The sequence below is a fragment of the Heloderma suspectum genome, chromosome 7, assembly GCF_057233095.1.
Source record: "Heloderma suspectum isolate Gila_16-S chromosome 7, 16-S_ref, whole genome shotgun sequence".
NCBI lineage: Eukaryota > Metazoa > Chordata > Lepidosauria > Squamata > Helodermatidae > Heloderma > Heloderma suspectum.
Genome location: NC_139464.1, coordinates 106,646,229 through 106,671,007, shown reverse-complemented (window position 1 = coordinate 106,671,007; position 24,779 = coordinate 106,646,229). Strand labels below are relative to the sequence as shown.

Sequence of the window (24,779 nt, the reverse complement as noted above, 5' to 3'; positions counted from 1 at the left end):
CTTCTTGTTGGAATTGTTTGTAATTGTGCCTTGAGAATTTCCTTTTTTAAAAGCTCCCATCCATCTTGGACTCCTTTTCTTGTTAGACTCGCTTGCCATGGGACCTTACTGACCATTGTTCTGAGTTTATTAAAATCAGCTTTCCTAAAATCCAGGGTACGCATTTGACTACACTCGGCTTTTGCTTCCCTTAGAACCAAGAACTCAAGTACAACATGGTCACTTTCCCCCAGAGTTCCTGTAACTGCTACTTTATCCACTAAGTCATCTCTGTTGGTTAGGATCAAGTCAAGGATAGCCGATCCTCTAGTTCCTTCCTCTACTTTCTGTAGGAGGAAGTTATCCGCCACACAAGTCAGGAATTTCCTGGAGGGGCCATGTTTTGCAGAATTTGTCTCCCAACAAATATTGGGGAAATTGAAGTCCCCCATTATTACTACATCATGTTTCCTTGAAACATTGGCTATTTGCTTTTCAAAAGTTTCATCCTCGTCTTCTCCTTGATTGGGTGGCCGGTAGTAGACTCTGACTACCAGGTTCCTTTTATTCTTTGCTCCATTTATTTTATCCCAGATGCTCTCAATGGGGCTACCAAGCTCATCCTCCTGTATTTCTGTGCAGAGATATGTATTTTTCACATACAGTGCAACCCCACCTCCCTTTCCGTTCCTCCTGTTCTTTTTGAACAAGTTATATCCTTCAATTGCTGTATTCCAGCCATGAGAGTCATCCCACCAAGTCTCAGTTATACCTATCAAGTCATAATTTCCCTCCTGTATTAAGAGTTCAAGTTCGTTCTGTTTGTTTCCCATACTCTGGGCATTAGTATATAGACATTGAAGACCATGTGCTTCATAGTCTGGCTTTCTTCCTACATGTGTCTGAAGACTATTGTTGGGAGCTATCACAGCTGTTCTCTCCATTGCAGTGCATGTGCCTACGTCCATTGTTACCCCCAACATTACATCTCCCTTCCCCGTAGGATTCAGTTTAAAGCCCTCCTGATGAAGTTCTTCATGCTGTGGCCAAACACATTCTTCCCATCCTTTGTGAGGTGCAACCCGTCCCTTGCCAACAGCCCATCTTCCAGGAAGTATAGCGCGTGGGCCCAGAATCCAAATCTCTCTCGTCGGCACCACCTTCATAGCCCCTCATTCACCCAGAGTATTTTTCTTTCCCTTTCTATCCCTCTTCTAACTACTGGAAGGATGGATGAGAAAATCACTTCATGAAATTGGAGAACTCTGCTTCCACATGAACTGCTGCACCTATCCTTCTGAAACTTTGCTGGTTTCTTATGTAGGGACACATCTAGGCTGACTGTAATTTTCAGAATGATAGTCCACAAGGAACATAGGGAAATAAGTATGTCCTCTTTGGAGACCCTCAAAAAGGAAAGGCTGCTCTTGCAAAAAAAAAAAAAAACCCTGTAGCCATCATTCTGAAATTTGACAGGTGTGATCTCTTCAGATAGGGCAACTAATCCTGAAATTTTCATCCAATTCTGCCAATAAATAAGTTATCGACAGTTCCCTTTAAAAGAAAATCAAAATAGAAAGGCACATAGCACAAAACCCCCTGCACATATTTTCTGACATTGGGCAGGCATAATCCCCTCCTAACTATCATCCAATTCTGGAAAAACTGAGATTTTCCCTCATAAAGACAAACAAGTTAGTGTTTTTTTTCAATTTCCCATGATAGTCAACAGGAAGCACAAAGCCTCAGTTTTCCAAACTTGGCTCAGGTTTGGTACCATGTTGAAGTGGACCAATTCCAGACTGGTCCAAACAGAAGCAGGATGTTTTCTGAAGCCTTGAATTGCGGTCTGAGCTTAGTGGGGTGGTCAGTGCATGCCTATATTAGAGGTGTGTGTACACACTTATCACCCTATGTTCCTTGTGGACCTTTATTCTGAAAATTACAGGCAGCCTAGAGGTGTCTCTAAGAAAGAAACTGCAGCACACATAACATATTGTGTTATGTGCCTGTTAGAAGATTAAGGGTGCAATCTTATGCAGGGTTAGACAGAAAAAAGTTCTACAACTCCCAGCATCCCGAATGCTGGGAGTTGTAGGACTTTTTTCTGTCTACCCCTGCATAGGATTGCACCCTAAAACTATCTTTTAAGAACCTAGCAATGCCCTGTGACCATGCAAAGTGGTTCTTCACATCACAACACTGTCCTCAATCCGCCCTTAGTGCAATGCAGCTGCAAAAACAAGGGGGAAAACAGTGTTCGCTGTTATGCTGCATTCCCAGCATGTGCACAAAAGCACCCCTGGATCCATTTAATGTCAACTTAATGGGATTTAAGTGAAGCATGACTAACTTAAGTCCCATTCCTTCCAATGTGTGTACTCTAAGTACAACTTATGTTGGGTTGTACCCTAAGGGTGCAATCCTAAGCGCGTTTAGACAGAAAAAAGTCCTACAACTCCAAGCACGTGGTAACTTGTAGGACTTTTCTCTGTGTAAACATGCATAGGATTGCACCCTTTAAGTAAAATCCAACGCAAGTCCTACTTAGAGTAGACCCATTGAAAGGAATGGGACTTACGTATGCCTCGACTTAATGGGATTTAAGGAAAGCGTGACTAACTTATGTCCCATTCCTTCCAATGGGTCTACTCCACGTAGGATTTACGTTAGATTTTACCCTTAAATGTTAGCCACTCGTCAACACAATTCTGGGTCGCTCGGCGCATCGCGAGCACGCTGCCTCCCGAGCACCAGTCGACGCCACCGCTGTCTTGCCTGAATCCGAGCAAGGGCGCACCCAGCGCTGCCTCCGCCCCGCGAGGGCAATTCGAAACGCGGTGCGCGCGAGAGAGAACTGCCCGGGGCGTAAACGCAAAAATTGGGCAATATGAGGTTTTTCCCTCTGCCGAAGTGGATGCCTAAGCTTGGCCTAACGCCAGCCCCTCCGAGGGTGGTGTGGCGGGGCGCCCGGCCACTCCGGGCTGCGCAAAGATGAGTGGCGCTCGGCGTATCCAATAGACAGCAGCCTTCCCGCCTCGGGTGGGTGGTTCCGCCCGGGGGAGCCGAGGCGCCGGGGGCAAAAGTGAAAGCAGCTGCCCGGGCGCGCGGCGCTCGCGTCCCTGGGGAGCGGGCGCGGGGCGCGGCGCGGCGCGGCGCGGCCTCGAGGCGGCTTCCTCGCGGGGCTGCCGCCTCGCCCTGGCTCCTCTCCGGCAGTGGGCAGGGGCGGCGGCGGCGGCTGGAGCCGAAGGGGCGATGCTGCTCCAGCGGAGCGCCCGGTTTGAGCCGCAGAGGGATGTGGCGCCCTGGCTTTCGGAGCAGACTGCGGCAGCCGCGCTGGGGGACGTGAGCGCCGGTGAGGGCTTGTTTTCTGTGGAAGGAGAAGGACAGAAGGCCGAGTGGCGTCCGAGCCCCTGCGCGCGCCCTGCACGATAGGCTTCGCCAGCCAGCTTCGCGCTGCGCTTAGCAGAGCAAGCTTCCGAGGGGAAAGTGCGCGGGCGCGCGGGCGCGCGGCTCTCCCCTTTAGTGCCTCGGTGGTCGCCTGTGCTTGGGTCTCAGAGCGGAAGGGGAACTCCCGCTGACCAAGTGCCTCCACTCCGGTGCCCGAGCGTCGAGGGAAACCGTGAAGTAGACCGGCGAGTTAAGCATCTCTGCCGGGAGCAGGCCCTCCTCGGCTAACCGGTTGGAGCAGGCTAGCTGGGAGTATACAAGAAGGTATACAAGAGATATTGCTACCTGTGTAGCTATATGAGCTCTTGCCTGCCTTGACATATTTGCAATACTTGAGATCATTTGCAAGTATACAAGAGATATTGCTACCTGTGTAGCTATATGAGCTCTTGCCTGCCTTGATATATTTGCAATACTTGAGATAATTTGCAAGTATACAAGAGATATTGCTACCTGTGTAGCTATATGAGCTCTTGCCTGCCTTGATATATTTGCAATACTTGAGATCATTTGCAAGTATACAAGAGATATTGCTACCTGTGTAGCTATATGAGCTCTTGCCTGCCTTGATATATTTGCAATACTTGAGATAATTTGCAAGTATACAAGAGATATTGCTACCTGTGTAGCTATATGAGCTCTTGCCTGCCTTGATATATTTGCAATACTTGAGATAATTTGCAATGAGATTTCATTGAGATAATTTTGTTGTTCAGTCGTGTCCGACTCTTCGTGACCCCATGGACCATGGCACGCCAGGCCTTCCTGTCCTGCGCTCTCTCCCGGAGCGTGCTCAAGTCCACATTCATTGCATCGGTGATGCTATCTAGCCATCTCATCCTCTGCCGTCCCCTTCTCCTTTGGCCTTCAGTCTTTCCCAGCATCAGGGTCTGTTCCAGAGAGTTTTCTCTTCGCATTAGGTGGCCAAAATATGTGAGCTTCAGCTTCAGTATCTGTCCTTCCAATGAGCACTCAGAACTTATGAGCTTAGAACTTAGCCCTATCCTATGTTAGTCTAGCTTAAGACGCATTTATTTCAGTATGTCTACTCTGAGTAGAACTAACATTGGATGCAATGTACTGTGTCCAATAGTGCTTACTCCTAGGGAACTGTGCCGGATTGCAGCCCAAACTCCTTATTTGAGATGCAGCAATGCTGTAGGGTTTAAAAAAAAAAAACTTTGCCTCTTGAATCATGTGATGGTTGCGTGATATGTGAACTACTGCCAGAATATACAAATACCTGGAAATACCTGTCTGCTGCACAGTGCTTCTTTGGCTCTTCAGAAATTATATTCAGGTTGTGTAGTAGTTATGAAAGTGTTCACGGTTAACATGTTTTGCAAAAAAAAAACCACAACTGTGTGGCGTTCTATCTACTTTATTTTTACAACATATCACCAGTCAGAAGTAATATTTGGAAATGGAATTCTGTAAATGGTACTGACAAAACTCTTGATAGTTTTAATGCTGTCAGGTATCTTAATGCAAACATTTGGAAAGTTAAGAAAAAGTCTGTAAGGTAACTCCTATGTGTCTGAAAGGTATATGGTGATTTCGCTTTACTTTGCTCAGTCTAGGCAAAATTTGCTCAATCTAGGCAAAATAAAACACATGCTTAAGTTGTTCCCCTTGAAATCAGTGAGACTTAAAAGTACTTAACTTCTGACTGGATCCTGCCCAGAGTTACTATAGAGAGTTGCATAATCGGAATGACAAGTTCCTTGTGTATATTTGCATATCTGATTGGAATGCAATGTCAAACAAAACCTTGAAAGCTCTGAATGCTAAGGTGCATGTAAAGTATTTGGTTGTTGTTGTTTTTTGTTTAAACTTCCTTGAACAGTGACATTTCTTTAGTGTAATAGTAGTGATTCACACAGAAGGCTTAAGAATACTAGAAGTGAAACACGAGAGCAGGAAATCCCTATTCAGCGTCCTACTACCACTCTTGTTATGTGTGTCACAACTTGTCTTTTACTCCCATTTTTCTCCTGTCAAAATGGTAAAAGCATTTATAGCACATCAATTCCTTGTCTTTAAACACCAAAGGTGTAGCAAGCAAATGCTAATTAGGCTTAGAAAGCTCACAAGTTATGGCATTTTGCAAGTTACTCCATGTGGTAAGGTAAAACAATAAATTAGGGCTGTTGTTCAATTAAAGAAATCTTACGGGCACAGCGCTATGAATGTTTAGACAGAAAAACGTCCACAATTCCAGCATTCCCCAGCAACCATAGAATAAGATTGCATCCTAAATTGTCTAATCATATAAGTTTTAGGATGTTACAGTGCTAACCTATGCATGCCGGCTGAGAAGTAAGTCCTCCTGAGTTCAAAAGGACTTACTCCCAGGTAAGTGGATATAGGGTTGCATCCTTAGTCTAGCAAATAAATGTGCATGTGGATGAAAACAATAGTTCTGAAACAAGAAGCATACTTTGTTTTTTGATGATGAATACATGTGCTTCAGCAAACTTTGTCTTAGTCAAGCTTTGTGTGTTTGAGAAAAGGGTGCTTCTTTTAAAATGGTTGCCATCTGCAATTTTTATTCTTTTTTTAAAAACTGCTCCATTAACAGGGAGCACCTTTTTTGTTGGCTAACTCTTAATGATTCAGTGTTGCAGTCCTACAATAAATATAGCGGTTTTGGGTATAACATGAGTTATGGTGAGCAATGAGGAAAGGCCATTGTCATTGCAAACTGTCATCACTCTGAGAAGAATGGGCAAGGATAAGCCTCTTGCCATGCTGGGCTGTTGCTGACCTGTCCTGATCCAGAGAAAAATATTTCCGCTTGTTTTCAGGGTTGTTTTTTGAACCACTTGCTTTCTGTTGCGTGAGCAGTGGGTCTCACTACTGCAGCAGAACGAGTGAGAGTGTAACAGTGGCAGTATTGAGTGGTTTCCCCCTTGTAGAGTCCTCCTTGTAGATCTTGATGCACTTGATGTTCAACATGGTCAACTGAAACACTAGCTGACATTTAAGTGCAGCCTTCCCCAACTGACTATATTGGCTGGGCATAATGGGCGTTGTAATCGAACATATCTGGTGGCACCAGGTCAGAGAAGGCTATATTTGGGACAATTGGGGATAAAGAATCACTGCATCTCTTTCAAGTGCTGGAGGTATGGGAAGAGTTCCCTTTTCTGCATCTTGACATCCGCTTGCAGGAGCACAACACCTTTAGCATTCTCCCTTTGCCTCTTATGCCATTGTGACCAGCTTCTAGATAAGTATAAGCTGTCCTGCTTCAGATAAGTTCATGTGATTTAAGTGTTCCGTCTTACAGATAAAATTTAACCTTGTGTTTCACTGTCCCAGAAGTTAACAGTATTCATGTGATATTGTGGTTCATCATATTATAAGACTGGAATTCTAAACAATGTCCCCATTCATGCTGGGGGAAAACCTACCCCTAATAAAGCCACTGAACAATAATTAAAAACACCAGTTATTCTTATCACATTACTAGTTACTGACATACCTTTCTTTGCAGATTCTTTTCAAACATGTGCTTGCAATTCGCCTGAGGGCATTTATGCTGTATTAATGCTTATTTTTTTAGATACTTCGGGGAACAATTTGGAAACACTGCACACAATAAATGTTGAAAGAAATGGAAATGTTGTTTATACCTGGAAGGTAAGCCTGATCTTTCTTGAGAGAGCAGCTAGGTTCACATGGCTTCTTCTAGGGTTTCATAGTGGTTTGCAAACCACCCCAGCCACCCACCTCACTAGGTTTGGACATCACGACAACCTGTGTCCGGCAAGGGTAATTATGCTAATTAGGTAGCTCGTGACCAGCATGCACAGGGAGGGCAAATAAGACACTGTGGCTTATTTTCCCTCCATGATCATGCGAACTCACCCATTGGCTGCAGGATCCAGTATTTGCATTAATGAAATACAACTCCAGAAAATGAGTGTGCAGAACCCCATGTGTTATAACAAACAATAAGTGTGTCCCTCTCTTCACTGAATTTCATTTTTTAAGTTTGGACTGAAAATAGAAGGTCACATTAATTAAAAATTGGGGGGGTATAATTTTGTTTACAGTTTATGTATCTGAATAATTTTTACCCTGCTCTTCAGCCACAAAAAGTCCCTAGGGTGACTTACAGATCAATACAAAGCTAATTATCTACTTTACCTTAATGTACAAAGCTGACTTAATCTTCTTCTTGCAATCCTTTTTTGGACTTGTCACAGTCAATAAGGTCCTTCTCTTTAGCATATTTTGTGCTGCAGTCTTACCTGGGAATAAGCCCCATTGTACACAGTGGGACTTACTTCTGCGTAAACATGCATAGTATCGTGCTGCGAGTATTTGAGTGCATGGTTATTTCAGCTGGCCTATCTGCCCTTCACCATCAAAATGCATTAGTATTGAAAGCTTTTGTAGAGGTGGGTGATTTGTAAACCTGACTAAAATCTACTGCTCTTTCTTCTCACCACCGCTGTTGTCTGGTCCAGAATGAGATGCAGGTGAACAAGCAGCTCGCAGTGTGAAGAGGCGTAATAGGTTTGGGGGCTTTTGTCAGTGACTCCCTGCTGGGGTGTGGGCACTTGGCAGACCCAACCTTGCCTACCTTTGATGCCAGCTCTGGAACCACTGTCCCTGGATTAGATGAAAAGGAAAAATATAGCTGGCTGTTGCTGGGCCCAGCAAGCAACACCGTTGGCCAGCTGCCAGTATCCCAGAGCCCATCACTGACTCCTTGCCTGGATTTCCCTTTAAAACTATTACTCTACACAGTGATGCGCAGCTGCCATTTTAGCTTTCCACAATGGCCCTGAAGTAGTGGCAATCCAGAGCATTGGGGGAAAGTAAAATGGCAGCTGCCCAGCACGGTTTCACACACCCTTTTTCAGGTAAGCCTGCTGGGAGCCTACCAGCATTGGAGCAGGTCCACCAGAGGGCACTTCGTTGAGGGTCCCTCAAAACTGGGTCTAGGCCTGGTTGGTTCTCATCAACACAGTGATGCCACAGCACTCCAAGCTACTGAACGTTTTCTCCCAGTGGTTACAAGCAGGGGCAGAAAAGCATGGGAGATGAGAAAACTTTTAAGTATTTCGCAGATCAAGTCTTTTGGGTTACAGTAGCGGTCACATGGTTCTGCCCTCTGGCATTGACCTGGCAGAGGGGAGGAGAACCACTGAAAGCAGTTCCCCCAACTCTCTTGGGTGGCGATTGCTGCTAGGAGCCTTCCCCAATTTGCTGTCCTTCACATAATTTGGGCCACAACTGGTTGGGACCAAACCAGGGATGATGGGAGTTGTAGTCCAACCCACCTTGAGGGCTCCAGGTTGGGGAAGGCTAATCTATAGTGTCAAAAGCCACTAGATCAGATTGGCAACCAGGACCGCTAAGGCAGTTTCATTGCCGAACATGGACTGGCCTGGAACCGTCCCACCAGTGACTGCCTTGCATCTCCTTTGTCTCATGCTGTGGTGTTTCCCATCAACTGCTACCTGAGAGCCTTCTTAACTGGAGATACTGGCATTGAACCTGGGACCTAAATACATACATACAGAGATGTTCTCTACCACTCTGCTCTAGTTTCCCCCCCCCCTCAAATCACTGGCCATGTGCTCAATAAATTGAGGCATGGCCACTCCCTACAGTGAGTGCACTTAAATGTACATGTTCATTTTTTTTTTAGCTAGGGCTCAGATGTGCTGATAAGGGATTGGATGTGCCAGTTAGTTACATGGCGACTGTGCACAACCTATGCTAGTTCTCCAAATAGTCTGCATGACAGGATTGCCAGTTTCTTATTGGCTCTCCACCTGTGCCCTCAACAGCGTCTTGATATGCAGCAATTAAACATGTCTTTTTTTCTTGGCATGGAGAAAAAACCCATCTGCTTAATTTCTGTATGCCAGGTGGCAATAAGGGTATAGGAGCAGGGTCTGTGTGTGTTTGTGTGCAGCTGAAGCTTTTCCTGTTGCTTTATTTCCATAGGCGGGTTTGGATGTAACGTTAAGCCATGGTGCCTTAATAAGCTACTCACAGTAGCTTATTTTTGAAAAAGTCCACCATGCCCCGCCAACGAGAGGGCTAATGAGCTACTCACAGTAGCTTTATTAAGCTGCTGTGCGTAAACTGAGTCATCCCCCACCCCCTGTCATGTTGCAGCCTTCCTGCCTGAGCAGTGGCACTGTTTCATTCATTGCCAACATCGCAGCAGCCTGTTTTAACCTTCCACAATATCCCAATGAGAAGGGAGAGAAATGGGGTGAAGTACAGTAGCTTAATTCAGCACTTCCAGCATCACCCTAACGGGTAGGGGGTGGCTCTAAAGAGCTGGAATTTTGCAGGATCGGGACCAAACATCATACACAGCCTCCCCTAATTGGGAGGCACCTGATGCCCCCTCAAAACCCTGCAACCCTTTTTTTTTCACCGATTCTTTGTGTTTTCCCCAGTGTCAGTAGTGCGCTTTGGAGCGTTGTTTCACTAAAGCGCTATAGTGCTTTTTCGCTAAAGCGTATTTCTTCCCATAGACATTGCTGGCTTAAACAATTTAAAGTGTTCCCAATTGAGTATTTCCCCCCATTGACACTACTGAAATAGCCCATGTAAGTTGTTTCCATTACAGAGAGAACACTCATGAGGAGCAGAGCAGCAGTGAACTGAACTGATCTTGCAGCACAACTCTAGGCAACCAAAATAACCCACGGTGCCCTCCAGATGACACAGACCATGGCTTATCGGAGTGGGTTATTTTGGCCAAATAAGCCATCGTGGGTTAAACAATTCCTGACAGGTGACAAGATAACCCATGGTAGGTTAAATAAACCATCATGGGTTATTTAACGCATCGTGAGTTATGTTGTCCAAACCCAGTGCGTGATAGTAAAAACATCACCTGCTAAATTTCCCTGTGTCAAGCTGTTAAAGACACAGGAACAGTAAACTGCTGGCAATCCTAGAGGGTTATATTATTATGGATGGTGAGAGAGTTAATGTTTTAAAAACTTTATGTACTCATGGCTAATTAATTTCCCTTACAGGAGAATCAAGGACACACCTATATTGGGTTGTACGATCCCAATAGCCAAAAAAACCAGGTAAGCCTAATTCGCCATATATGTATTGAGAAGGGAGTAAAAAACAGTTTGGCCATCTCTAAAGTCATACTACTAGAAAAAAGACTTGTCAAGACTTTTTACAAGGTAAAGGCTGCATTCGGATGTCATTTTAAGCCTGTGCCCATCACATGATCGGGCAAATAAGCTACTATGGGTAGCTTATTTTCCCGCCCCTCCCTCCCCCTCAGTCCTTCATCCCGCATCCCAAGGGACCTGGCAGCAGACCCAACTTAGCTGCAGACAAGTCTTTGGGTCCCCTTTTAAAAAATTTCCCCAGGGTAATTTTGGGTAAATAAAAAAAAATCTGGAAACCAGTGCACGCGCGTGCGCGCGCGCGTGTAAAATCCACACACACCTCGCCAAGGACTGTGGGGGCAACACAGTCCTTGGCGGGGGGTTGGATTTCTGCCCACCCCTGATTTTCGCAAGGAGGACTTTGAAAATCTAATGCAAGTAATGGAGCAATGAGCCCCGTTGGGTTGCATTATATTTTCAAAGTTCCCCTTGCAAAAGCCGAGCTCCAGAATAATTAGCTCCATAATTAGTAGATAATAATGGTGGTATAGGTTGATATAGTATAGTAAATAAGCTATCTTCTCTATGTTACTATAGCACAAAAAATGCATGATTCTGAAGGCATGTACTACAAAGAAACTAGTTTAGAAGGGGTAGGGATAGTTTTCCTTACTTTAACCGATTGTATGGAGGTTAACGTGCCTGAACAGAAAGAACATAGAGGAAGAGAAATATATATAGAGAGAGTTAACAGCTGTCTTTTGCTTGTTTATAGAATGTCCTCAGTATTTTAAAGTGCTGAAATATACCTTACATCAGGGGTCCCCAGCATTTTTGGACCCGTGGGCGCATTTGGGAATTTGAGATACTGCTGTGGGCACCGCTACAAAATGCCTAATCAGTGAATTGCCATTTTGGTATCTACCTGTTGGGTCTATGGATCTTAGGCTGCGTCTTATTCAGCAAAAAAAAATTGCTTTGTATCTATTGGACACTGCGACGTCTCTTTAATAAGGGATTGTCTAATTCAGCTAATTGGTGGCAGTGCAATACAGCTAATGCTTCTTTTAAACATATGTTTTGGCAGTGTCAAGTACTTGCTTCTTTTTGCAGGGAGGTTATTACACAGAAAAATGCTGTACTGGAATAGGCTTTAATATTCACTGATGTACACACTCTTTTAAATTCTTTATCTGGTTCATGGAAATTAACAAATGGTCAGCGTAAATGGATTCTCTGCACTATTCTGATAGCTAAAAGACTGATATTACAACATTGGAAGGATAAACGCTCACCTCTTATAATGCAATGGATTGAGGGCCTTGCAATGTTTTCAGTATTAGAAAGGGTGGCATATAGACGCCACCTTCAAATGGATACATTTACATATTTGGTCCACTTTTATGTATTTATTTATTACGTTTATATCCTGCTTTTTTTCCTCCTTAAGGAACCCAAGGCACTGTACATAATCTTCCTCCTCCCCATTTTATCCTCACAACAACCCTGTGAGGTAGGTTGGGCTGAGAGTCTGCAACTGGCCCAAAGTCACCCAGTGAGCTTCCATGGCCGAGGGGGGACTACAACCCAGATCTCCTGACTCCCAGTCTAACACTCTAGCCACTACACCACACTGACTGTTTTGTTGAAGCCCGTATATAATTGCAAAACGTTGTATGCATTTCATACAAATCCATGTGTGTATTTTTTTTTAATGGGGGGAAAATTGGGTACCCATGGGCATCATGTTGGAGATCCCTGCCTTAGATAATATACATTTTAACCAAAGTTTCTGTTTTCATTAGCACTTATATACTTTTGAAAAAGATCTACACGTGATCAGCTGCTCAGTCAACAATGAAAAGACATTGTTGGGTAAGCTCCCATGGCCGCTTCCCCATTAAAGTTTTTTTGTATAATTATGAAGATTGATTGGATCTCGATAATTGCATCATTATTCCTACAACTGTATCATTATATTGCCTAAATGCTGCTATTTTGAATGCAGACATTGTGTTTTTAAAACACGAATTGACCACTTCCCTATAGTTCTTTGTATTCAAAGTACTCTCTTAAGTATTGTTCAGTCTCTCAGTTGTGTCCGACTCTTCGTGACCCCATGGACCATAGCACGCCAGGCCTTCCTGTCCTGCGCTCTCTCCCGGAGTGTGCTCAAGTTCCTATTCATTGCATCGGTGATACTATCTAGCCATCTCATCCTCTGCCGTCCCCGTCTCCTTTTGCCTTCAGTCTTTCCCAGCATCAGGGTCTTTTCCAGAGAGTTTTCTCTTCGCATTAGGTGGCCAAAATATTTCATCTTCAGCTTCAGTATCTGTCCGTCCAATGAGCACTCAGGGTTGATTTCCTTTAGGATGGACTGATTTGACCTCCTTGCAGTCCAGGGGACACGTAACAGTCTTCTCCAGCACCACAGTTCGAAAGCATCAATTCTTCGGCGCTCAGCCTTCCTTATAGTCCAGCTCTCACAGCCATACATTACTACTGGGAAAACCATAGCTTTGATTAGACGAACCTTTGTCGGCAAGGTGATGTCTCTGCTTCTTACTATGCTGTCTAGGTTTGCCATAGCATTCCTCCCAAGGAGCAAGCGTCTTTTAATTTCATGGCTACATTCACCGTCTGTGGTGATCTTGGAGCCCAAGAAAGTAAAATCTGTCACTGCTTCCATTTCTTCCCCTTCTATATGCCAGGAAGTGATGGGGCCAGATGCCATGATCGTAGTTTTTTTAATGTTGAGTTTCAAACCAGCTTTTGCACTCCTCTTTCACCCTCAACAAGAGGCTCTTTAGATCCCCTTCACTTTCTGCCATTAGCGTGGTATCATCTGCATATCGGAGGTTGTTGATAATTCTCCCGGCAATCTTAATTCCGACCTGTGGTTCATCCAACCCGGCGTTTCTCATGATGTACTCTTCATATAAGTTAAATAAGCAGGGTGACAATATGCAGCCTTGTCGTACTCCTTTCCCAATTTTCAACCACTCGGTTGTTCCATGTCTGGTTCTTACTGTTGCTTCTTGACCCTCATACAGGTTTCTCAGGAGACAGGTAAAGTGGTCTGGTACTTGCATCTCTTTAAGAATTTGCCAGAGTTTGTTGTGATCCACACAATCAAAGGCTTTAGCATAGTCAATGAAGCAGAAATAGACGTTTTTCTGGAATTCTCTTGCTTTCTCCATGATCCAGCGAAAGTTGGCGATTTGATCTCTAGTTCCTCTGCCTCTTCGAAACCCAGCTTGTACTTCCGGTAGTTCTCGGTTCGCATACTGCTGAAGCCTAGCTTGTAGGATTTTGAGCATCACCTTGCTGGCATGTGAAATGAGCGCAATTGTGCGGTAGTCTGAACACTCTTTGGCATTGCCCTTCTTTGGAATTGGAATGTAAACTGACCTTTTCCAGTCTTGTGGCCACTGTTGAGTGTTCCAGATTTGTTGGCATATTGAGTGCAGCACTTCAACAGCATCATCTTTTAGGATTTTAAATAGCTCGGCTGGAAGACTGTCATCTCCGCTAGCTTTGTTGTTACTAATGCTTCCTAAGGCCCACTTGACTTCACTCTCTAGGATGTCCGGCTCAAGTTCAGTGACCGCACTATCATGGCTATCAGGGACATTCAGATCTTTCCTGTATAGTTCTTCTGTGTATTCTTGCCACCTCTTCTTAATCTCATCTGCTTCTGTTAAGTCCCTGCCTTCTTTGTCCTTTATCATGCCCGTCTTTGCACAGAACGTTCCCTTGAGATCTCCAATTTTCTTGAAGAGATCTCTAGTCTTTCCCATTCTGTTGTTTTCCTTGATTTCTTGGCATTGTTCATTTAAGAAGGCCTTCTTGTCTCTCCTTGCTATTCTCTGGAACTCTGCATTCAGTTGGATATATCTTCCCCTTTCTCCCTTGCTTTTCGCTTCCCTTCTTTTGTGAGCTACTTGTAAAGCCTCCTCAGACAGCCACTTTGCTTTCTTGCACTTCTTTTTCTTTGGGATGGATTTCGTTGCTACCTCCTGAACAATGTTACGGACCTCTGTCCATAGTTCCTCAGGCACTCTTGTCTATCAGGTCTAATCCCTGAAATCTATTCCTCACCTCCACTGTATATTCATAAGGGATATGATTGAGGTCATACCTGAATGGTTTAGTGGTTTTCCCAACGTTCTTCAATTTCAGCCGAAATTTTGCAACAAGAAGCTCATGATCTGAGCCACAGTCAGCTCCAGGTCTTTGTTTTTACTGACTGTATAGAGCTTCTCCATCTTTGGCTGCAAAGGACATAATCAATCTGATTTTGATATTGACCATCTGGTGATGTCCATGTGTAGAGTCGTCTCTTGTGCTGTTGGAAAAGAGTGTTTGCTATGATCAGCGTGTTCTCTTGGCAAAACTCTATTAGCTTTTGTCCTGCTTCATTTTGTACACCAAGGCCATGCCTGCCTGTTATCCCGGTGATTTCTTGACTTCCTACTTTAGCATTCCAATCCCCTACGATGAAGAGGACATCTTGTTTTGGTGTTAGTTCTAGAAGGTGTTGTAGGTCTTCATAGAACCGATCAACCTCAGCTTCTTCGGCATCAGTGGTTGGGGCATAGACTTGAATGACTGTGATGTTGAATGGTTTGCCTTGGATTCGTACTGAGATCATTCTATCATTTTTGAGATTGTACCCCAGTACTGTTTTTCCCACCCTTTTGTTGACTATGAGTGCTACTCCATTTCTTCTAAGGGATTCTTGCCCACAGTAGTAGATATGATGGTCACCTGAATTAAATTCGCCCATGCTTGTCCATTTTAGTTCGCTGATTCCCAAGATGTCGATGTTCAATCTTGCCATCTCATGTTTGACCACCTCCAGCTTACCTTGATTCATTGATCTGACATTCCAGGTTCCTAAACAATATTGTTCTTTACAGCATCGGATTTTCTTTTCACCGCCAGACACATCCACAGCTGAGTGTCCTTTCGGCTTTGGCCCAGCCGCTTCACTCTTTCTGGCGCTACTTGGAAATACCCTCTGCTCTTCCCCAGTAGTATATTGGACACCTTCCGACCTGAGGGTCTCACCTTCCGGCGTCATACCTTTTAGCCTTGTGATACGTTCCATGGGGTTTTCTTGGCAAGAATACTGGAGTGGGTTGCCATTTCCTTCTCCAGTGGACCATATTTTGTCAGAACTCTCTGCCATGACCTGTCTGTCTTGGGTGGCCCTGCACGGCATAGCTTATGGCTTCACTGAGTTACGCAAGCCCCTTCGCCACAACAAGGCAGTGATCCATGAAGGGGCTCTTAAGTATTACTTCTGGATAATCTTCCCCCAACCAATATTGTGTTTTTAAAACACGAATTGACCACTTCCCTATAGTTCTTTCCAGATTCCGGCTGAACATCAGGAAAAACTTCCTGACTGTTAGAGCAATACGACAGTGGAACCAATTACCTAGGGATGTAGCGGGCTCTCCCACACTGGAGGTGTTCAAGACGAGGCTGGACAGCCATCTGTCAGGGATGCTCTGACTTGGATTCCTGCATTGAGCCGGGGATTGGACTCAATGGTCTTGTAGGCCCCTTCCAACCCTACTATTCTATGATTCTCTGAATACTTATAGGATTCAATATTTAACACTTACAATTTCAATATTCCTTTTTCTTAAATTAGCAGTCACTTTTCTTCAGCCAACAAAGGAAGAAAGACTAAATCTTCTATTTCAACCAGGTACTTACAACTTTAGCACACTTTTATATGGATGTAGGACATAATTTACTAACAACATACTAATGTTGACTTGATTCTGCTTTTTTCCCAGTGTCTAAATGTCTGACCTTGCTAATTGAAATTCATCCAGTTAATAATGAGAAAGTTTTAAAGGCCGTGGATAGCTGCATTAGAGTGCAAGTAAGTGATTCCATTGATCCTTTCATATAGAACAATAATTTGGTATGTAGTAATAGCTGCCAGGTTTTCTGTTGCCTGTGCTAAAGTGAAATGAAGCCTGGTTTCTATCTTAAATATAGTTTGTGACTTAAAATAATGCTATCATTACATCAATTATACTATACAGTACACCATTAGCCAGCTGTCTAGCTGCCACAGCAAAGATTTCGTTCATCTGTTGTCTCTGAACAATTTCCTTTTACAGTTTCTATATCCAGTTGCAGAAACAAATACTTTTCCAGAAAGCTGTCTCTTACTCATTTCAGAAGATAAATGTAAGCATTTTACAAACATTTCAATTGCATGTACATTTTGATTGCAAGTTGAGTGGATGATCTATAGTGTTTTCTGTTTAATTAAAAGTGTTATGACCTAAATATGATATGTAAGTGATCTGGGGGGATTTGTGTATGTTTCTTTGCTCTTCTTTTCTTTTTAAACTATCCCTTTTAGGAAGAGGGAGAGAAGAAAAAGTTTGAAATATCAGTCCTAATAGGTGACGTTTTAGTGGTGTGTTTATACACAGATATCTCTGCTTGTGGGAGTTCATTGTTCAATTTCCTGTTCTTCCAAGAACCTCCTGTGGTATTTGAAAGAGCATCGAGTTTTGTGGATGAAACATGGCAATAGTTCTGTGTGGTTCAGCCATTGTTCTATCCTAATTGCTGTTTGCATAAAATTACATTAGGAATTCCCCTCCCCCACACACCCCTAATCTTGCTTTTTGCAATCACTTCTGTGTAGAATCATAAATTGCTGTGTGTGGCGATAAGGTATGACAGCCATACACCACATGTACAAGCATACGTGATGATTTATATCAAATTAAATAGGTGTAGGATAGTTGCAAATTCCCATCAAGATGCAGAAATTGTGCAGATAGCAAGCTGTCCTGTTAAACTGCTTTTAAAACTCCAGGATTTGTGAAGTTATTGTGGAGCTCTTTGGGCACAGGCAAATCCTTCTACAGTAATATCTAGGGAACACCTCAAGAACCCCTAGTGTGTTGTTGAAGAATAAAATGGAAAATTCTCAGACCAGGGGATTTCTGTCTTGGCCTAATGTGTTTTGTTTCAAACTGTTTTTACCAAAACCTTTATTTTCATCACCTCTTTCCAAAATACCATGTTATATTGATGTGCTGAACATTTTGCAACAGCACAGAGACTTAGAATGTGGTGCTAAATATACTATCCAAGTTTCACAAAAACTCAAGAATACAGCAGCATCGTGCCACTTCAGGACATTCTTGCATGCAAATATCCTGGCACAAATGTATGGAACCGAAGGGCTGATTGGTTAGAAGCAGAACAAACTTTTAATTGACTAACAGCTTGTTTGTGTATTATATAAAAAAGTCACAAAATGACATTGTTTTTGAATTTAAGATGTTGAAAAATTTAACATCAGAGTTGTCAGAGAAGGACACAAAGTGGTAAGAAGCTTAAACTTTTAATTAAATGCTTTTGTTCAAGTGGAGTTGGTTGGGTTGTGAGTTCAAAGCATACTTCTGAAAATTTGTTTTCTTTCCATAGTGATCTTTTCTAAGCAGTTTTTGATAATATTCTAAAATGATAATTATGTGGACAATGTACTGCAGATTAGATCAGTAACTAGTGGCCCAAAACCAACCCATTGCAGAGTACAAGTTGGCAACCTGGGGATGGCCAAGCGGCATGCAGAGGGACTGGTGAAGAACTTTCTCCCAATCTTATTTTCGGGGATTAGTAGAGGTCCTGGTTATGCTGATTAACTAGATACAAGATCATCCAATTCAGGTGTCTTTTCTACATGCTGAAGATAGTGGGGAAAGAAGCATGTGAATTTGAGACTGCTGTTGATCTCACTGCATGTCTAGAGCTTCTGGAAGGGAGTATGGTCTGAACAGGTCTGGAACTTACTTGGTTTGACACACGCTACGGTCCATGTTTTCCTAATTAGTGCTCATTTCCTTCTCTTTTAGATGATTGAAAATTCAAGCCAGCTTTCAAGAGAGAGAATCGCTGATGATTTCATTTGGGTCCAGTGGGACATGTTGGAACAAAGACTATTCTACATTGTCCCAGAGGTTGAACATATGGAATATTTTGTTCCCTTGATAACATACATAACATAATTGACCTTAAACTAGTTGCAATATTTTTAATTATAAGAGACAGAGAAGTATGAGAGATAGATAGAAATAAATAAAGGTATTAAAAAGCCCATCAAAATTAGAGTTTTAATGCTATCTGTCCTTAATGCTCTGGTATTTAATCCTAGGTGAGCAGGAGAAAGATATGGCTACACACTGGTGAGGGAAAGGCATTCTGTATTACTGAGCTGCAAATTCTGGGCTCTGGTATTGGGAACTGATTCTGTAGTTGAGCCCTGTAGCAAATTAAATGTAGATGCTGCAAAATTCTACAGAAGCCTCCTTTCTAGGAAAAAAAAGAAACATACCATTACCAGAAATCTACCCAATGCTATCATCACTGCCGTAATTGCAGATTGATAAGATTAGGGTGCCCAGCCATCTGACTCTGGCATCTATCTTAAAATTATACGGAGCCACTGATCAAGACCATGTTTAAGAAGGTTATACAGGAGAGGGCCTGTTCACACAATTGAGCAGCCCACCATGGCTTATTTAAGCCATGGTGGGCTGCAGTGCAGGCAGATGGCCATTTAAATGTTCAAGCCTCAAGTGCAGCTTGTTTTGTCATCCAAACTTGGCAGGGGTGGTTTGTGTGAGGGTTAAACAGCCCTTGCATAACCCTAAAACAGGCCATGGATTATGCGAAGGTTGTTCAACTCCCTGAACAAGTTGCGGCTTGAATATTCAAAAGCTGTCTGGCATGCACCACAACCACATTGTACTCTTGCTCGGAATTTTCCTGCCATAAGAATAGGGATGTACGAAAGTTCCGCCACGGATCTTGGGGAGACCGAATGCCAGTGCATTCGGCCCCCCAAAATCAGTGGCAGAACGCCCCCCCCCCCCCCCGGGACGGGACTTAGGCGGATTGTCCTGGCAGCTGCGGCGGCCGGTCTTCCAACCGGCTGCCACCGCTGCCATTTCCAGGTAAAACAAAAACAAACAAAAAATGTGATCGGCTGTGTAAAAGATTTACGTAGCCTATCATGGCTAGATTTTAAAAAAACACCATGATAGGCTACGTAAATGTTTACGTAGCCTATCATGGCTGATTAAAAAACAAAACCACATGCGTATGCAAATGGTGGCGCCCATGGGCGCCGCCATTTGCGTTCCTAATTTTGGCACGTCTTAGTCTACGTAAACATTTACGTAGACTAAGGTGGTGAAAATAAGGGGAATGCAAATAGCGTAGCGTCTATGCTATTTGCATTCCCCTTATTTTTGCCATCTTAGTCTACGTAAATGTTTACGTAGACTAAGATGTGCCAAAATAAAGAACGCAAATGGCAGCGCCCATGGGTGCCGCCATTTTCATATGCGTGTTTTTTGTTTTTTTTAAATCAGCCGTGATAGGCTACGTAAACATTTACGTAGCCTATCACGGCTGACTGCAGGGACGCAAACGGCGGCGGCTATGGCCGCCACCATTTGCATCCCTGCTAGCCAGTGGCCGGAGGCTCCGCAGAATCCCTGCGGAGCAGAGCCGGCCGGCCAGCCAGGATTCTGGGGGGGAGGAATGGAGTGCCTCCCCCCCCGGCCAGGATTCAGGGGGGAGGGACGGAACGCCTCCCCCCCAGCATCAGCATAATCCGCAGAAAGGTAAGTCACTTTCATACATCCGTACATAAGAACATAAGAAGAGCTATGCTGGATCACACCAAGGGTCCATCTAGTCTAGCATTCTGTTTACACAGTGGCCAACCAGCTGTCAACAGGAAACTCAAAAGCAGGACACAAGTGCAACAGCGCCCTCCTGCCCATGTTTCCCAGCAACTGGTGTACATAGGCATACTGCTTCTGATACTGATTTTATTACTGATACTGACAGACCTTCAGCTATGGGGCAGTATAGTAATAAAGTAAATGAAATGAAATTGCTGATTGAATCACTAGTCCCAATTGAAAAAATTATGCAGGCACAAAACTTAAAGCCCTATTGAAATCTCTTGCAAAATACAGAAATGGCTAGAAGACCATAACGTAAACACCAGAAACGGTGAGCTATTCTGAGTTTTCAAGAGACTCTGACCTAAGATAGAGTTTACAATTGATCTAAGATGTCTGTGCCAAAAAACCAGTGGGAAGCAGCTTTGACACCCGCAAAAAGGTTTCCTCTTGTGAAATGGAGAACAATGTTTTATGGTAAGCAAAACTATAAGCATTTACAGACAAAAGGTAGATAGTCTGGAGGCGGAAGGAAGGATGTAACAAAGCTGTGTTGTGGTGAGTTTTTATGCTTGCTTTGTCTATTGCTTCAGGGGATATATGTTCAAAGAAGGGTCAACTCTTACAATGAAGAGCTTCTAAGGTCAGCACTGGACATTACAAGGAGAAACCCGGAGATCCCAACCCTGTCCCTCCCTTGTGATGCTGATTCAGGGGCTTAGGGGAGGTTTTTGCAGAGGAGAACTGGTGGCTGGGAGGGAGGTGTTTAATTCTTCCTCTTTATGCAAATGCCTCCAAGTAGGTTTTTATAAGTTTCTCTCACAGCTGGACTCTGCTTCCAGAAATGAGCTTGGCTGGAAAGAAAACTGGTGTTGGGGAGTACATTTGCAGGAGACAGTTATGAGCACAAGAGCAGTTAAACTCTCTCCCATCCAATGATCCTCTCCACTATCATGTTTCCATTATCTTAGCCAAGGTGGTATTGGGCTATCAATTTGCCAAGACCCCAAGGGTCTAAATGTATGCTGATTAATGCTTTTCTTTGTTGTAGGAATCAAGGGACATATTACACTGTATCCAGTTTTATCCTGATAAAAACTTCAAACTAATAGTAAGTTTTCCTGCCAAGCTAGTTCAAATATATTGTCAAAATATATAATTTTTGCAGATTTAGGGCTGACTTGTGCACAGAGCTCTTTGCATCTTTAGACCCTGGTTCACACATGCACATGCTGTTTGATTACTTTGGCACATAATGACTTGCAGTTGAATTTTTGACCTGGCTCCATTGAAAAGTGCTGCATTCAAAGAAGCAAGAGTACCTATGTATTAATTGGTTATAATATTGGGTTATCTGAAGCAAAATGGATCAAAGGATGATGTCAAGCAGCAAAACTATTAATACCATGGAAATGGAAATCAAAGGGTTAATTTCATTTAATCAATGGTTAAATAAGTCCTGGTTGACAATAGTTTTATTAAAGTTTACTTCATGTAAAATACAGAGATACTGTATTTTATGTCAAAATGTATTGATTATTGTGAACCAATATCATGGACAGAATCAGTTTAGGTAGTCATTACCTAGCTTTTTTCTAGCATATAGTTATATTGAAGAATGCAATAATAAAATTTGTGTTGTGTTTATGGTGATAAGGATGTAACTGCCGTTGTAATGCATCAGTTGCTTTACTGCTCTGCTGCACCAAATTCTAACCCATAATTACTGCTGCTAAGTAAATCCCTAGACCTTTTAGAATGCCTGTGATGGATAGGAGCATTCCTAGGCAGGTAAAAGAATTGACTAAGGAAGAGGAATTAGAGTAGGAGGAGAGAGAGAAGGAGGATATAGAAAGAGACCTTTCAGTTGTTTCATATTCTAATGATTTACTGTTCTTAACATTTCACAGAGATTATTGGTAAATAACATCTTTTCGTTTAATTCCACCCCACCTCCTCCCACCACCACCTATAACTAGCTACAAGTGTCTGAAGTAGTATTGTTACACCAGCCTCTCTGCTGGGGTTGGATAGTCACAGCTGTATTTTGCCTTGTTTTTCAACAGCTTGAAGCACCTTTGGATATCTCCTTGGATAACATAGGATTAAAGTGAGTTTTTGTGAGGTGGTTTTCTACCTGCTTTTGTCCAGAGGTGTTGAAAATTGTATAGAGGAACATGTCTGTTTCATATGCTGCTATATCTACATCTTAGCTCCAAATCAATTGCAAAACGTCCTTGCCAGATATAATTCCCAGCCAGCATGGGCAAGGCTGTGATTCAGCACATCTGAAGGGCAGCAGGTTGGGTAAAGCTGCTGTCTGTGTTGCGTAGAAAGCTGGACGTGACCTAAGATGTACTTTTTAGGGGGCTGAGAGTGTGGCAGCAATGTCTGTGACTCAGATAAAGTACTCTGGCCTTGGAGCATTACATGTTTTTCTCTAGCTTGCCCATGGTTATGGCAAATCCCTTTTAAATGTTTGTCTGGAATTCCTTTTCAGAGAAATTATTCTCGAAGTCTTTACTAAAATAGCTCTTGTTTCCATACTGCGGTCATGAGGGACGAAAGCTCAAGCCCCCCTTTATGTGTTAAATGGATGAAGAAAGCGTCATGCGATGACTGGGGGCTTGCCACAGGCCCTGACGTCTGTGTCAATGTGTGCCACATGGCCCTGGTCATTGCTTGGAGCCCCCTTCACACTTTTATATGATGTATAATTTATCTGTTGGAGGGGCCCTCCTCTGCGTCTCTTCAGTAAGAGACATACACTATGGTGGGATATGGGAGAGGGCTTTCTCTGATGTGGCACCCTGGTTGTGGAATGCCCTTCCTTAGAGGCCCGATTGGTGCAGACATTGGTTTCATTTCAGCGCCAAGTAAAAACATGGCTTTTCACCAAAGCCTTTGAGGGCTAAATGCATTCCCTAAAGTAGCACACTCTTTTAACTGTTTTATTGTTTTATATCTTAATTGGTACTAGCTTGTTTAATGGTTTAATATGTTTTATACTGTTTAAATTGATTTTATCTGTGTGGTGCCCTGAGATTTTAATGATATAGGGGGGGAAATACATACACATGGAAATCACTATCCCTGAGTTGCACTCTCTTTCTTGCCTTCCAGCTGCAAACCCAGTACTATGATTTTATAGGCCACAAGCTTGGCTTCTAGTTAAAGTTGTCCTGCATCTTTATTTTAGATGCAGGACACTCCATTTTATTTGCATTAGCCTGTTCACTAGGGCAGCTGTGGGGAATGTCTGGCGTGTGGGCCTAATCCAGCATGTAAGGCCACTGGAATGTGCCCTTCCTAAGCCATGCCCCTCCTTACCTTTGGTTTGAGTTGATACCTGAAGGAGCTGCTCCTTGAGGTGTCTACTCAGAGGACTCTGCTCACTCTCCCCAACTGGGAATGCGGGCGTGAGTGTGCATGTGTATATGGGGGGGTGCATGTCAGCAATGGGGATGGCCCTGCCCACTGCCAGCATGCAGCCTGCAACCTGCTTGTCTGGAGTCAATTTGGCCCTTGGGCTAAAAAAGCTTCCTCATCCCTGCACTAGTGGCTGTGAGTGTATTAAAGCCAAAATGGCTACCGGTTGAACAATGGCTAGAGCAGAAATGTCATGTAAAGTTCTGCTGGGTTCTATTCCAAATAAAGAGGTGGTAACCTTGAGCCTGGGAGACAGCAATTGAGGTCTCCACTGTGTTTTTCTCATTTTTCTGCCTGGGTTCCCACTGATGGAAAATTGAATGCTAGAGGGGACCAGGTGTATAAAAATGGTTCTCCTTAAGCACTAGTGGCATACTAGACAATACTCAGCATGCCTTTTATATTTCTTGCTCCTGTTACTTTCATGTCTCTCTCCTCCAGTGTTCCATTCTTAACATAGGTCTTTGCCAAGTAGATAGTGATGAAAGATTAATGTTGTGCTATGTCCTTATTGGTATTTATGAACTGGTTTTCCATTCCAACAACATGCAAAGTAGCCACTGAATGTCCCATTTTCCCAGATACAGCAATAATATAGTTCTGTTCGAATGTATTATCTGCTTCCAGTTCACCAAAGATGTATGAGTTGGGGAAGATGACTCCCATCGCTTAAAGGTTCAGTTCAGACATAACAGCAAACAGTGATTTGTCATTATAAGAGAGAACCACAGTGAGCGTTGGGCTCATGTACTTCTCTGTGCACAAGGGGAGGAGATAAATAACGTCTGCTTCTAATTTGCAACAAACCATAGGCTGCCATTTTGTCAGAATGTGGAAAAACCACATCAAACCAGGTCTCCAGACAAGGTTCAAACTATATTTTGGGGTGGTGAACATAGTTAACACAAGCCATAGTTTGCCACATTCAGACAAAATGGCAAACTGTTTTGCTGCAAATCAGAAGCAGAAGATAACAATTCCTTTGTGTGTCAAGGCAAGGAGGGCTCAGCCTCCTAATAACAAGCCATAGTTTGTTGCATCTGAATACTGCCGTTCTAAT

At 43.3% G+C, this 24,779-nt stretch overlaps 1 protein-coding gene across 5 annotated transcripts in view; it reads left to right on the top strand.

Annotated features, from left to right (window-relative positions):
• Positions 1 to 3,046: 3,046 nt before the first annotated feature.
• GSAP (gamma-secretase activating protein) overlaps positions 3,047 to 24,779 on the top strand; it is a 65,614-nt gene continuing 43,881 nt past the window's right edge. For 3 of the 5 annotated variants that reach the window (XM_084811501.1, XM_084811503.1, XM_084811502.1), the window contains exons 1-11: positions 3,047 to 3,334; positions 6,998 to 7,074; positions 10,452 to 10,508; positions 12,350 to 12,419; positions 16,210 to 16,266; positions 16,358 to 16,446; positions 16,691 to 16,760; positions 17,874 to 17,920; positions 18,449 to 18,553; positions 21,342 to 21,401; positions 22,357 to 22,400. In XM_084811501.1, the coding sequence (XP_084667627.1) occupies positions 3,235 to 3,334; positions 6,998 to 7,074; positions 10,452 to 10,508; positions 12,350 to 12,419; positions 16,210 to 16,266; positions 16,358 to 16,446; positions 16,691 to 16,760; positions 17,874 to 17,920; positions 18,449 to 18,553; positions 21,342 to 21,401; positions 22,357 to 22,400 (776 nt within the window). In that variant the 5' untranslated portion in view covers positions 3,047 to 3,234. Of the gene's footprint in view, positions 3,694 to 6,997; positions 7,075 to 10,451; positions 10,509 to 12,349; positions 12,420 to 16,209; positions 16,267 to 16,357; positions 16,447 to 16,690; positions 16,761 to 17,873; positions 17,921 to 18,448; positions 18,554 to 21,341; positions 21,402 to 22,356; positions 22,401 to 24,779 lie in introns of all 5 variants that reach the window. The other 2 variants (XM_084811505.1, XM_084811504.1) reach the window with 2 other exon arrangements.